Source organism: Eleginops maclovinus, chromosome 3, assembly GCF_036324505.1.
Source record: "Eleginops maclovinus isolate JMC-PN-2008 ecotype Puerto Natales chromosome 3, JC_Emac_rtc_rv5, whole genome shotgun sequence".
Classification (NCBI taxonomy): domain Eukaryota; kingdom Metazoa; phylum Chordata; class Actinopteri; order Perciformes; family Eleginopidae; genus Eleginops; species Eleginops maclovinus.
Window position 1 is genome coordinate 1968990 of NC_086351.1, and position 15764 is coordinate 1984753.

Sequence of the window (15764 nt, forward strand, 5' to 3'; positions counted from 1 at the left end):
TGACACTGAGAAAACCCAACAAGAAAAAAACACAATACCAAATGTAACAGCAACATCAAACCCTGCATGATGGAGGAGGACAGTGTCTCCCTAGCAAAGAAGCTATGAAATGATATGGTCTGTCTGAAATAATCAGGTCACGATCCATTACATCTTCAAAGAACTACAATTTTAGATCTGTTGGCCCAAAAACAGTTCAGTGTGGTTTATTTTGCATCTGGTATAGGAGTAGAAAAGGGGTTTTGAAACTGCTTGGAGGAAATATTTTATCCGTCACGTTCAGATATTGAAGAAGCTGGTTAATATGTGCCAGAAATTCTGCTGAATAAACGTGCCGCCTGGCGATCAAAAGAACAAAAAATGAACCGTGTCAAAACCTGCAGCGCTCTGTCGGCCTGCATCACACAGGAGGCGTCCCGCGAGACTAGTTAGAACGGGTTTAAAACACAGAGTATGCGGTGAGCTGTTTAGCTAATTAGGACTTGCCCTGTCAGTTGGTTCTAGGTCGACATTTCAAAGTGAATTCCTTTAGTCTCCAAATGTCATCATCACCAAAGGACTGTGAGTTGCAGACTGTGAGCCTTAGTTCAGTACTCCATTTCTGATTGGTCAATGTGGACATTTCAGAGGTTGTTAATACTCACTTATGCACTGCTAAGTGAGATCAAGGGACTATGTGCTGTCATATCCATCAATAGAAACAAGCACTATCACATACTTTTGGGGATATCAGTTTTTATGTTTGTGGAGAATGCAAAACTTTGGATTCATGATGGTTCCTAATAAAGAAAAGTAAAAGAGAACAAGAGAAGGAATGAGGCTTAAAGACAAGTGCTAACATCAGAGATATCACCAGAAGAATACAGACAGGAAGTAAACACTAAAGGAACAGCAGAAGAAGACGGACAGGAAGTAAACACTAACGGGAACAGCAGAAGAAGACAGACAGGAAGTAAACACTAAAGGAACAGCAGAAGAAGACGGACAGGAAGTAAACACTAACGGGAACAGAAGAAGAAGACAGACAGGAAGTAAACACTAACGGGAACAGCAGAAGAAGACATACAGACAGGAAGTAAACACTAACGGGAACAGCAGAAGAAGACATACAGACAGGAAGTAAAAACTAAAGGGAACAGCAGAAGACAGACAGGAAGTAAACACTAAAGGGAACAGCAGACAGGAAGTCAAAACTAAAGGGAACAGCAGAAGCAGACGGACAGGAAGTAAGCACTAAAGGGAACACAGCATGCATTGGTACACCATGGACTATTTCCATTTCCATTACATTACAGTCCTCATCAAGGTGCCATTTAATGTAACACCCAAAGGTCTAGTCACTCTGAATGTGTCGTGAGAAGACACAATTTTGCGTACAAAATTAAAGATGCATGAAAAGAAAAGAGGGTGGAGAAAAATATGCAATTCTGTGCATGATCTTATGCAAAGGTATTTTCTGAAAAACAAGTATTGATCTCCATGGGATTTTTTTAATAAAGGTTGACTCAGCAATGCTTATCTCTTTGTCTCGAGCTTCAACATTTATAGTTTCCATTGCATAATCCCTGGCGTATGAACAGTGAGTCGAATACAAATTAAATCAGGTCCAACCTACGGAGCAGCAGCAGTAGCTGTGGAGAATGCAATTGAACGGATGGAGACATGATGAGGAAAATGGCTGTCGACATCGATGCAAATTTAAGGTGAATTCAACGTGGTTGTTTACTTAGCATCAGAGCGACATCGTAAGGCAGCGGTAAATGAACCGAGCCAGAAGGAAACATGCACCGCAGTTATTTTAAAGCATGAGTTGGTATAAATAATTCATGCTTCTTCATTGAACTCATCCCTTGCATTGATATTTATCGTCTGAACACTCTATATTTACCCTCCAGGCTATCACACTAACATCAGCCATTAGTTGCTCTTGCATATAAACGCTGCGGCTTGTGTCTCTGTGCTCGTGTCTTTGAAAGATTGTTTATTGAAATTTCCTTCACCGGGGAAGACAAATGTCCCAAAATGCATCTGCTTTGATTTCACTGCCACTGCTCCAGAGGTGGACCCTGGCTCGCCACATCTCGTCTTCTGACTGGTTTACAGTGCTCTAATGTAACCATCCATCAGAGGAGGAGCTGTGTCTGTGTGTGTGTGTGTGTGTGTGTGTGTGTGTGTGTGTGTGTGTGTGTGTGTGTGTGTGTGTGTGTGTGTGTGTGTCTGCTCCACTCACTAAAGATTGGATTGTTTCAAGGAGCACGTCCACTCCATCATTTGTACAGATACAAGGGCGTGTTTGGAATTAATTATGCAGATGGATGAGGTTGCCTCGACAGATCCTGAAATCCTGTATTGAATCCATTTTAACACTTTCCATTATATGTTTATAGGCCAGTCTCCCCCATGAAGGCACTGGGGGGGAAAAGTAAATACAAGCAGCTATTACAGGAGTCCAGCAGAGTAACCTTTCTGTGCTTTATACCAGGCAGATGGGGAGTCTGTGTTGCTCCATGATGCAAAACCAATTGCACTTCAGGGAAAGCAGAACGTGAACCTTGATCGCAGAAGAAATGAATGCAAATGATCAGAATAATCAGAGAGCCGGTGGCCGTCAGACTCTTTAACCCCTCCCTGGGAGCATAAGGCACTCACAGAATTCACACTTGACTTATTATGTTAATATCCTATTTTATTATTCTGTACTTAATGTCATTTCTCTTGGACTTCACTTTATTTCTTTTGTTTATATATGTTATTATATCTTGTATTAGGATTACTAAAGTATTTCCAGAAGTGGTAGAAGTACTCAGATCTTGTACTTGAGTAAAGTAGAAGTACTCAGATCTTGTACTTGAGTAAAGTAGAAGTACTCAGGTCTTGTACTTGAGTAAAGTAGAAGTACTCAGATCTTGTACTTGAGTAAAGTAGAAGTACTCAGGTCTTGTACTTCAGTAAAAGTGGAAGTACTCAGATCTTGTACTTGAGTAAAGTAGAAGTACTCAGGTCTTGTACTTGAGTAAAGTAGAAGTACTCAGGTCTTGTACTTGAGTAAAAGTAGAAGTACTCAGATCTTGTACTTGAGTAAAGTAGAAGTACTCAGGTCTTGTACTTGAGTAAAAGTAGAAGTACTCAGGTCTTGTTGTTGAGTAAAAGTAAAAGTAGAAGTACTCAGGTCTTGTACTTGAGTTAAAGTAGAAGTACTCAGGTCTTGTACTTGAGTAAAGTAGAAGTACTCAGGTCTTGTACTTGAGTAAAAGTAGAAGTACTCAGGTCTTGTTGTTGAGTAAAAGTAAAAGTAGAAGTACTCAGGTCTTGTACTTGAGTAAAGTAGAAGTACTCAGGTCTTGTACTTGAGTAAAGTAGAAGTACTCAGGTCTTGTACTTGAGTAAAGTAGAAGTACTCAGGTCTTGTACTTGAGTAAAGTAGAAGTACTCAGGTCTTGTACTTGAGTAAAAGTAGAAGTACTCAGATCTTGTACTTGAGTAAAGTAGAAGTACTCAGGTCTTGTACTTGAGTTAAAGTAGAAGTACTCAGGTCTTGTACTTGAGTAAAGTAGAAGTACTCAGGTCTTGTACTTGAGTAAAAGTAGAAGTACTCAGGTCTTGTTGTTGAGTAAAGTAAAGTAGAAGTACTCAGGTCTTGTACTTGAGTAAAGTAGAAGTACTCAGGTCTTGTACTTGAGTAAAGTAGAAGTACTCAGGTCTTGTACTTGAGTAAAGTAGAAGTACTCAGGTCTTGTACTTGAGTAAAGTAGAAGTACTCAGGTCTTGTACTTGAGTAAAGTAGAAGTACTTAGGTCTTGTACTTGAGTAAAGTAGAAGTACTCAGGTCTTGTACTTGAGTAAAGTAGAAGTACTCAGGTCTTGTACTTGAGTAAAGTAGAAGTACTTAGGTCTTGTACTTGAGTAAAGTAGAAGTACTCAGGTCTTGTACTTGAGTAAAGTAGAAGTCCCAGAGTGTAGGAATACTCTGTCACAGTAAAAGTATTCTAAATGTTCCTCCAGTGAAAGTAGAAAGTACTCTCCTCTAAATGTACTTAAAGTAGCGACAGTAAAAGTAGTCATTGTCTGATTGGTCCATTTCAGAATAATATCTCTGATATGTTTTATAATGATTGATCATTAAAGTGTTCTCAGAGCTGGTAAAGGTGCAGCTAGTTTGAATGGCTTTGTATACTGCAGGGTAGCTGCTGGATTTACTGCAGGTGAACTACAGTCTGATTTAAGGGAGATTATATTACCACCATTAATCCTAATCTGCCTAGCAACTAATGGGATTAAATACATGTAGTGGAGTAAAAGTACACCACCTACCTCTGGATTGTAGTGGAGTAGAAGTACAAAGCAGCATTAATTAGAAATACACAAGTAAAGTACAAGTACCTCGAAAATGGACTAAAGTACAGTACTTGAGTTAATGTACTTAGTTACTTCCCACCTCTGAGTATTTATGAATTGTGATTGAGTCTAGTCACAGTTTAGAGCATTTCTTTTCCCAAATCAAAACAGCAGAAATGTTCAGGAGTGATGGCCAGTACATATTCTATTGCACACCTCCTCTTGACAATTGAAAACATTTAAAATAAGAAACATCAAACAGAACATCTCCAGTGCACCCTGTCCCTCTGTCCTCAGATACCACTGAGACTAAACTGCTCTAGTTTTCTTTTTAGGCCACCACAGAGACCCGTGGCTGTTCATATCTCTCTCCATCCTGTCCTCCTGTCACTGACACAGTCATTAAATCCCACAGCGAGAGGCCATTCTGTCATTTTTAACACTTTGTTGTTTTTCCCCCCCGGATGCTTTAAATAGAAACAACCCAGAACAGCGGGGGTGAATGACAGTCACATATACTGTGAGAAATTGTGCTCAGAAAGATGACACCGGCTCATCTTTTCCGATGAACTTCGTCCTGGTGAGACATTCATGCAGACACACGAACATATGACTTGTGATGGTTGCCATAGTAATCTCCCTGAGGCACAAGGCAATTTTCGGAGCAACGGCTATGAGCAACAGCAGCGTGTCGGCGCTGATCAAATAGAAACAGTCGTGTGAAGGCCAGGAATCGTTTCGATAGGCTTTGATCAGAATACATTGCGACTGCTGTCAATTTTCAGTGCTTCAATTAAGAATAAACGCAGCTGTACATTTTGTTATTCAATCATCATTTGCATATCACATTTGCCTGTTCTTTATCCTGCTTCCTAATAGTGGTGTGCTGCTAAACTCACAGAACATTTCGTTATTGGATTTATTAACCCTGATATATAACATGTTTAAGAACTAATGAATCGAATCAGGTGCAGAGGACAGGATCGAACGCTCTCTCTTTACTCGTATTGCTATACTAACACAACAGAAACACTGCAGCAGCAACACAAGCAAGATACTTTATCCAACAATTGGTCCGGATTGAAGTATTGTTCCTTATTTTTTTCAGTATTTACCATCAAATATTTTGCTGCTGCAACTTCAGTCCCATTTCCAGGAGCAGCAGGCTGCCGTTTTCAGCAAAAAAAGAACTACCTGCTCAGCACGTTAGCAACTTGCTGAGGATGAACATTAAACATCTGGCCGATACAGAGCCTGCTGTTGTTTTTCAACCTAAACCTTATGAACCACGGTTTTAGGGCTATTTTTGGGGGAGACCAAATCAGAGCTGAAAGAAGAAAAAGGCACAAAGATGACGATAAGGTCGTACCAATGGAATCCAAGTATTGTTTGTAAAAGCTTTAGTAAGAGTAACTTTTTCAGGCAATAACATATCATGGCTGTGTGTCGGTGCGGTTGTTTTTGAGTTCGTCAAAGGATAAATGCAGCTTTAACGTGAGTCATTGCAAACCTGTCTTTAAAACAGGGCCAAATGAAGAAGGATTTGAATAATGAGAAAATAGTGGGACAGTTTTAAAATCAGAAATTTAGAAAAATAATTCTGAAATTTGAAAAAAAACTCAGATCTTTTAGGAAAAATGTGATATTTAAAAAAAAAAATGGAAATTCAAGATTCTAAAGAAAATCTGAAGTTTGAAAAAGAACATCAAAAGGAAAACAGATTGGGAGACAAAAACGTGAAGGAGTTAGAATGACGAGAAAATAGAGGGACATTTTTAAAAGTCGTAATTTTGAAAACAAGTCCAATTTTTTAGGAAAAAGTGATTCTGAAAAAAGAATCAAACATTTTTAAAAGTCGAAATTTAGAAAAAACGTCTGAAATTTAAAAAAATGTATAAGTGATCATTTTGAAGAAATATTCAGACATTCACGTTCAGATAAGAGTGAGTGAAATGGTGTTATATAATTTTCAGTACAGAACATGTGTGTGTGCAAGCCACTTGAAGATGAACGCCACTGTGATTGGTCAGCTGGGGCTGCCTGTGAAATCATTGGGAAGTGGACGCTGATACATCTGAAGCTTTAACACACACACATATAACACACATATATAAGGCGGTGGTGGCAAAGTCAATAGGGGCTTGGCCTGGGAACTGGAAGGTCACCAGTTCAAGTCCCCGAAAGACCAAGTGCCACCGTGGTGTCCCTGAGCAAGACACTGGTTACCTACACTGCTCCCCGGGCGCTGTACATAATGGCAGCCCACTGCTGGGTCAAATGCAGAGACCGCATTTCGTTGTCCTAGTACTTGTACTCTGTGCAATGACAATAAAGTTGAATCTTCATCTTCATAAAGAAGCATACACACCTGTTCCGATGTACAGGACGCTGTAGTGCTCGTCGTTGACCGCCAGGACAATGTCCGCCACAGTGTGTGTGATTTGGTCTTCATCCATGGGCAGGTCGAGCGGAGCCACGCCGACCGGCCGGATCACATCCTCGATCTCCGGGTGGTATCTGATCACCCCGAGGTTTTTGATGTCGTTGTGACCTCCTGCTGTCGAGTTTCTGCGGACGCACTGATGGGGGAGAAGTGACGTAATCGATTCAGACCAGGCTGAATCAACAAGATGTCCTTGGACAAAGATTTTGAAACTGCTTCTCTCTTATTAACTCGTGCCTTTCAAAAAATAGCACTTCACTCCGTTCACCTCTGCAATAAACGGCTGAGTCATGCAACGGCGCAATTTTATCTCAATGCTATTTTTCTCAGATAAGTGTGACAGAAAATGAAATAAAGGATGGTTGCAGGGCGTTTCTTTTTTCTTTCTTACCATCCCAGGGCGAGTGCCAATGAAAGGACTGCTGTAGCCCTTCAGTTTCGAAGTGGAGAAAGCCATGTCAATGTCTTCAATGGAGTAGGCACAAATTACTGTTCTGCCCCTGAACAAAGGCAGAGAAAGGAGTACTTAGATTTACAATAAAAGCAGGACGAGTTGTTCTGAGTGGCATGCAGGGACAGAAGACATTCACTGATCCATGAACAGAAAACAGTCAATAAATACGAATGCTGGCTTGTTCAAGGGAGCAAGCCAACGTCTACTTTCAAACTCTCGCCTGAAAGAAGACTGAATTCTACTTAAATGTGTCTTCTTATTAGCAGGTAGTGTATTCAAAGATATAGAACCTTATTTACATTATATGTGGATACACCAAAAAACGACGTACAGTATATTATTGCAACGTACTCAGAACAATACAATATGTTGAGACTTGTTACGGAACGTGGAAAGCTGAGGTAGCTTGTGTACAAATGTGCCAATTATTTGGAGGGTTGTTTAGATGTGACCATTACAGCAAATGAAATAAGGGTCAAACTAATGTTGGTGAAATGCATAAAACATCAACATGTATATTCCCTACAAATACATCCAATTAAAAACATCTTCAGTCAAAAGAAAGCCGATTAATTCAGTCTTTTCTGCACGACCACGTTTCTCCCAGCAAAGCATTTCATGAGAAAAATACAGAACAATAAGCCGATGTATGAAGCCCTAACTGGGCAGGGCCCCTCATATCTTTCAGATGTCCCCTCAGGTCGGCTAATCCTGGGGCTCCTGGTTGTCCCACGCACCAAACCGTAAACTCAGGGGCGACCGTTCCTTTTCCATTGCCCCAAGACTATGGAACAGCATCCCCGTCCCTATCAGATCCGCCCCCTCCAATGACTGCTTCTAATCCATGCTAAAAACAGACCTTTGTTCTCTAGAGTCGGACTTTTTATCTGGCTGAGGGGGCCTATGCCTATGTCTTTGTTTGTGTGTAGGTATGAGCTGTGAGTATTTATGTTTACATCTGTGTTTCTTTCATTTCTTTATTCTATGGAAGGTTGTGCCGTCTCCCTGCTCTGTTCTGTACAGCGCTTGGTTCAACGTGGGGGTTGATTTTCAGTGTGCTTTATACATAAATGTGATTGATTGATTGATATTTCCTTTGGTAAACAATTAGATAAATGATTGGCAAAATTACACGAATTATCGAATGTATGACAGCTGATATTGTTGGACCTTAACTTGCACAATTTGGGAACAATTATCTATGGCAAATTCCACAAGAAAATGTCAAACACTAATAAGACTCTGATTTTGAAGAAATGGAAAACTAGAGTGTGTCGGTGTATTAGCTTTATAATATATTGTGTGACTAGTTTTCCTCTATTGTATTATTCAAAAATGTACCTCTACCATATTCTGTGAGACTTAGAAGTTGTGCTAGGTGGTGGCCTAATCCAATTTTGAGGAACACAGTGTCCCAATCTTCATGAAGAACTTAAGACTTGAATGATTTAAGAAAGTAGGATTTAAGATCTTATCTTTCTGCTGGTTTTAGACCAGTAAACAAAGGTGTCGTCTGCATAAACAGATTCACATATTCAAATATACAACATCTGTCTAGTAGCTTCCAATGACAAATGCTCTTTAATGTGAGTGTATTCTCCTATAAGTAATCCATCTACCTGTATTGTTATATACTATGCAAGACTTCTTGGACTTTTACTTTAGAGAAATAGCCACAGTCGCTCATTTCTTGGTACTTTTCATTTCCCTTTTCCAATCCATTTTGCCTGACTCAAATAATTCCCTCTGAGTTGATTGCAGGTTATTCAGATCACCTGTTACACAGTGTGTGGGCACTTACCCCTAATTAGTCATTGAGAGCAGCATGGTGCTTTTCCCCTTTTAGGCCAATCAGAGTGTCAGGGGGCTCTTTCTTTTGGGTTTAAGACAGGCAGAGACTTGCAAATCCAGGGCTTTCTGAACCTCGCTTGACTTGTAATCTGCTCCTGATTTCGGCAGGATTTATGAGCCAGAGACCTTCTTAAGAATCACCGGTTGCCCATAAGTGGTATTTGGTTTATTGTCTTTTCTTTTATCGAAAGCCCTTTATTCACAATGTTCTTTTTAGCCGAACAGGACCAAAGAAAGTTTATCATTTATGAAGCATTTGTTGAAAATTTCAGAGGCCTTTCTTTCCGTGAGAAGACATGATGTGCGATTTAGTTTCTCCATGTTGATGTATATAGTTGTGCACGCTTTCAAACTGCTCGAGCTTCTTCTGAAGAGTCAACATCTGGAAAATCAATACCACCAGCATCTAGCTTTATTTATTTGTTTTTTACTAGAGTTTATCTCACACATACAAACAGCTTGAGCATCAAACAAACAAATTAAGCAGGAGTGATTCTTCTCGAGGCGGCATGTAAAGGGAGAGTCTACACGGGTTAATCGCATGGCTATTCCTTTATTACTTATCTTGTCTTTCTTTGTTTTCATCTCCATTTGAAACCTGTCTCCAGAAAGGAGTTGAATTAAGCAATCACAACTTTAAAATCCTCTGCTAGCCTGTATGGTTACCAATTACCCCGTTCTCTGTGTTTGTTCATACCGGTTTTCAGAGGAAACGTAATTACAGCTTCATGCATCACGACAACGCTTCTTTGTCCATTCTTTCTTTACATTAGCATAACACCACACCATTTACAGGGTCATTTCCCTTAAGTTATATGGACTGTGTGGGTAGTCAAGGTGTTTGTATGTTCCTGCTCACCATGCGTTGGAGAACAGGCCGTACAGGACTCCCGCCCTCTTGTCCTGTGCTGTCAGCACCACCGCCTGCTTCAGGTTGTTGTACTGCTGCTGAGTGTTTCCCGCGCCACACATCATCCGGGCCTTCATGAAGGTGGTCCATGAGTTCTCTAACAGGGCTTTGATGCCCCCTTCATCCACCTGGAAACAAGATAAAAGGATTGTGGCAACAAAGTCGTAACGTGGCAGCCGGGCTGCCAAATTGATTTAGAATTATACGTTGAGTCCCCCGCCACGATGTGACTCTGACCCCTCACCCACAACACCAGGACTGCCTCACTCATAGGAAGACATTTAAGGGGAAATACAAATGTTGCTTGTCTTATCTCTGAGCATTCAGTACACTGATTGGTGCAAGATGTGTGCAATGTAGCTTAATCAAATGTAAATCTGTCAAGCAGCAAATCTAAAACCTCAAAAATAAATTGATCAATGCATCAAAAAGAAATGAATGCTCTCAGTTAAAGCTTCTTCAGATGTAATCAAAAGCATATCCTTCTGTACTTGCACTTGATGTTTTGAGTGCATAACTTTGGCAAAGTGCATGTGGTCAAAAGATTTAGGGTTGAATGTGTATTGTTTTATTCAGCCTGTATTGATGTGGTAACTCTGCTAACTAGCTTGCAAGCTAGCTTACAGCATTGGCTGCATTTCCAGTGAGCGCAGTGTGCAATTTTAAGGAAACACTACCTTAGTAAAACTCATTCACACAAATAAGTTAACAGCGTCCTGCATGGGAGTCTACTAATTGAAGGAATCAGGACTCAGTGTATGACTGAGGGACTTTGTGAGGATCCTTTTCTTGATTAATCAACTGGCTGTTTGTCTACAAATCTCAGAAAAGCGGTTACCGTGCAGATGCGTCCAATGCGGGCCCTGTACGGCTCCTCGTCCACTCTGGCTGTCTTGTTGAGCTCACTGAAGAAGAAGTAGATCTCCTCCTTGTACTTCAGTGTGGACGGGATAATGGCTGCACCGGCAAACTGTGGATCTGGGGTTGAGATACAAAAAAATGTCCATGCGCAATTTTAAAAATGGGACATTGGGAGAGTGGTGTAAATGTCTTCTCTCAGAGGGCTTGATTCTGGTTCACATTTTCCTGCTGTGAATAACATGACCTGAAAAAATACCAGTAAATACACCTACATGGTATTTTCCCCCTGGGAATAAAAGCAGGAGATCTACAACCACCTTCTCCATATTCATTATTCTATATGTTCTGTGCGTGCCTGACTTTCCTCCTCATCCTCCTACTCACTCAGCAGCCAAATGTTCTCCGTCTTCAGGAGTTTCTGGGAGCCAAACGTACGTCGAATGGAGCCGGGGTGACCTGCCACAGACGACATAGCCGAATACAGACTCCCATCTGAGACAGGAGAGAAGAAGAAGAAGAAGAAAGTGCTGGTTTAAAAAAAGAAAAAGGGTACACGGTTCAGAGGGATAGGATGAGAGATTGAAGAGACACGGGAGGGGGGATTGAGTGAAGCTGGAGGAGAGGATGATACAGAGAGAGAACATTAAACAAAAGCAGAGTGAAGACAGACAAAGGGAGGCATGGGAGGACTTAGACTGAATTAACAAACAGGGGAGTAGGAAATCAAGGACGAGAGTAAAAAAGACATCAAGGCAGAAAAGCTGACTGCACTGATAAGCGCTACTCTTCCAACCCCACTTAGAGCTCTGTCTCCATAGCAATGCAGAGGGGGAAGCATGTGAAATGGCAGCAGTAACATCTTAATTAGGACTGAGCGTTATTAGAACGCTTCTCAACTCGAGACGCGGGTCGGGTCGTTGCTTCGGAAATCGATTCTGAAGAGCGTCCTGCAGCGCACACTAACCCTTCTCTTAATTTCTGAATGTCTCTACAAACAATCCATCTGCATTAGATGGTTTAACAAACAGACCATTTATCCGTCCCTCATGATGAGCTTTGACCGAAGGAACGTTTCTTTTAACCACCAAACATCTCTATTTAGGTAATGCGAGACCGCACAGCTGGAATCCAGACGATTTCCACCCATTACAATTGTATTTCATTAAGTCTAAGTCAGCTGGGTTTGTAAAGCATAATATATTCACTGCAATGTATTTTATTTGAATCGAAACCAAACTACGTGATGAGTTTAACCCATAAGAACCCAAACCCATTTCCACTCAAAGGAAAATAAAGGGAAACATAGAAAAGACTGAATACACTGCTTGGACCACATCTCTGGCATTGTTTTCCCCACTAATGTCAGATCTCTGAAAAGTTACATATATGTCGCAACTTTAATGGTAAAGTTATTCTTTATTATTATTTTTATAATTTAATAAATTATTATTATTATTTTTATTATTATTATTATTATTATTATCATCATTATTATTTATTATGATTATTATGATAATTATTATTTAGATAATTATTACTTTATTTATTTATTATTATTATTATATTTATTTATTTATTTATATTTATTATTATTATTTATTTATTATTATTATCTTTTTTAAATTATTATTATTTTATTTATTATTATTATATTTATTTATTACTAAAAAAAATTTATAATTTAATAAATTATTATTATTTATTATGATTATTATGATAATTATTATTTAGATTATTATTTATTTATTTATTTATTATTATTATTATTATTATTATTATTATATTATTATTATTATTATTATTTTTAATGTTTTTTATTTAACAATATCATAAAAATGAATCAGTCAGATTAACTGAGCAGATCATAATCATATTCCTTAAATCTTAGAGACATTTTAAGGTTAAAGATGTCCGTGATTATTATCTTATATGATCAACACATGTTTTCACAACAGGTCAAATATAACAAATCACTTGTTATGTAAAGACTGTTCATCTTTAAGGCTTGAATCTTAAACCCCCAAAAAAAAGCTTTTGAAAAATGAGCTAGTTCAGTCACGTGCGTTGGCCTGGCACACAGACGCCTCGGACATGTTGCTATGGCACTTAGGGACTTCATGAGTTAAAATCAAGGGTAAAGCTGTATGAGGAACCTTTAAATGTCCAGTAACATCTGTGTCACCGTGGGTTCTTATGGGTTAAGGGAAGGACATTGTCAAGATGGACTAGGAAGTTTCATGTCATGATGAACGAAACTCATGTTTGTGGATATCTAAATTTGACCAAATGTTTGCCCCACAACTCAGAAATATTCTAAATGTCATACCATTTTAAACGACTGTCCTATCTTTGATCAAAACCATGAGGACCTTAAAGAATATTCTGATAATAATGTGTTCCGTTAAACAACCCTACCATCACTCTTTGCTCTTTAGCAGTGAGTTACATAAGAGCTCTATATTAGCAATGTTTTAACGTGAATGTTTCCATGTGAAAGCACAGCGACAGATGGGAGACTGTCGCATGTTTTGCACTCAGGGTGGTGTGATCCCCCGGTGGTGTTGGACTTGACGAATAACATGTACGATCTTTTTCTGTTTCACAGGAATGAATTCCTTACTTTTCTTTTCCTCTAAGAGCTTTTTAGGCTGGGGTTGATAATTCAGGGGATGGTGGTCTTTCAAATCTAAAATCGAGAGTTGATGGATAGATGTTGCCCTTTCTGTAAAGATTGTAAAACCCTTAGAGACAGATTTGGGATGTGGGCCTAAATCTTTGTCCAGTTCTCTTGACTTAGCTTGGGAAGTGAACGGTCGCTGGATCAAGTCCAGATTGAATCAAAGATATGGAGTCTGGATTGATAGTTGGAGAGGTGCCGGTTCACCTGGGCCCTGCTGAGGTGTCCTTGAGTAAGGTACCTAACCTCTTCCCTCTGGCACCTCTCAAAAAATGCATGAGCACATCTGTATTCAAACCACATCTGTATAGGTCATATTTATGTGTGTATTTGTAACGTTTGTGTGTGTGTACAATAACCAAGAAAAAAACGGGATGAGTAAGGGTCATCTTATAAGTAATACAGTACAGGTTAAAGTGTAGGTAGAAAGACTCAAACACTGACAGACGAAGGATCTCCATTCAATTGTGTAGAGGATTGAATCACTCACTCGATAGCCTTCCTTTAAGTGTGTCTCTGTTCGCTGTAATATAGACTGAAAGGCTACTCACACAGTTAAAGGGTTGGCAACACAGACATGAGTTTAAAGCTTGATCATTTAAACTCTATATACATGTATAAGCTTTATAAATATTAGCTCCCACAGTATAGAAATTGTCCAATCAGGTGTAGCCATTAAATCTGTTTGTTTGTTTCAGGCTAGTAATACATGGTTTATTAAAATCTACAAACACACCAATCGTGTAGAGGATGGGTTTGTTAACATAGTGTTCTGTGGGTTCTTTAGATTAAAGCAACCTATTAATTTCCATGTTATGAATAGAGAGATAATAAGAGTCAGGTCGCTCCGGGGAGGCTGGGACTCTCCCGTCCCGCTCTGCTGCTCCCTATACTCAAATGAGCAAAGTTAATATAAACGCAGCTTTGATAGAAAAATAAGATATTTAAGAAAGTGACACCTTTTGAGACCGACTAGCTGACAGAATAAGAAAATGAACTGAAGTGTCGTTCGCTTCAGTTCATCATACCGACGTTGATCTTGCACCACATTCAATTCATCGGAGTTGAAGAGGCTTTCGTTACGGCAACTGAGCTCCACACAGGTGAGTTTTGGTATGCCAAACTTCTCTTTCCGAAAACAGACATAGCTATTGTTTTATCTAATGCCATTATGCACAACTTTAAGGTGCAAATATGGCTTTTGAAACCTATTGAGATGCAAACTAGACCTCAAAATACAACTGCCTTCCCAAAAAGATGGAACACCTGTATCTTTAGGACATTGTTTGCTGAAGCCTCCAAAGATCATCACATAGTATTCCTCCAGAAAATGCTTTTTTCTAACATGACACTGATATGATTTAGGTTTGATGATCGTTGGCTCGGTACGGCTCATGGTTTCGGTAAACATCATATAATGTCACTCCATGTCTGTCACTTTTCTTGGTTCATGTTGTGTTGCATGATGGGTAAATGGTGAGGTTGCTTTTGTAGCTCACTAATAGCCATGTTCCATCATTGTGTCATTGTGCAACTTGCAAGGTAATTGTGCAATAGCTCGTTGATGGTAGCTTTACAAAAAGAAGCGTTCAACCGATTGTAATTAAAGGCAATATATTCAGACAGACGGATGAACATGTCCTTGTAGAAACTCAATGTGTAAGATAAGAAATGTGCATATTATGTCCTCTTTATACCAGTTCTTGACTTGTACCCACACAGGAGCCAATTACCTTAGCAAGGGTCACATGCAATCTGCCTCCAGCTGCTCAGGATAAAGTTAATCAGATCCATTGTTCCTCTTCTCTGTTAAATGTCTTATTCTATGAAGAGCCTATAATTATGTTTTTGCAAGGTGTTATTCTTCCTGCCATTGAGTCATGAACTCCTGCGAGCAGAGCTGTATTTTCCTTTCTGAGTTTGTTACCTGCAGGCAAGCTGATGGACTTCTGGGAAGGGTAGGGCGGTGAGATGTCAGAGGCCGACGCTATCTGCCCATTCCCCTGGACGTCAGTCAGCACCGTCTCATTTACCTGTCAGAGAGGGAGGAGGTGTTTGTGCCTGGAGGAAGTCTAGCATTTTAACCCCTGTTCATTCCAGTCATGCATTATGTATGCAGTGGATGGACTGGGCTGCAAAAGTATTGCACTACTTCAGATAAATAGTAGAGTCGTTTGAATCTATATTCTACACTTTGCTATACCAAGAGCAGACACTTTCATTCTCACCACTG

At 39.6% G+C, this 15764-nt stretch overlaps 1 protein-coding gene across 2 annotated transcripts in view; it reads right to left on the reverse strand.

Annotated features, from left to right (window-relative positions):
- si:ch211-113g11.6 (uncharacterized protein LOC559008 homolog) overlaps positions 1-15764 on the reverse strand; it is a 39012-nt gene that overhangs the window by 10956 nt on the left and 12292 nt on the right. For both annotated transcript variants that reach the window (XR_010165484.1, XM_063880060.1), the window contains exons 5-10: positions 15459-15564; positions 11239-11346; positions 10832-10971; positions 9943-10121; positions 7170-7278; positions 6704-6914 (exon numbers count right to left, since the gene is read on the reverse strand). Coding sequence is in view for 1 of the 2 variants with exons in the window: in XM_063880060.1 (XP_063736130.1) it covers positions 6704-6914; positions 7170-7278; positions 9943-10121; positions 10832-10971; positions 11239-11346; positions 15459-15564 (853 nt within the window). In the remaining variant the exon portion in view is untranslated. The remainder of the gene's footprint in view (positions 1-6703; positions 6915-7169; positions 7279-9942; positions 10122-10831; positions 10972-11238; positions 11347-15458; positions 15565-15764) is intronic.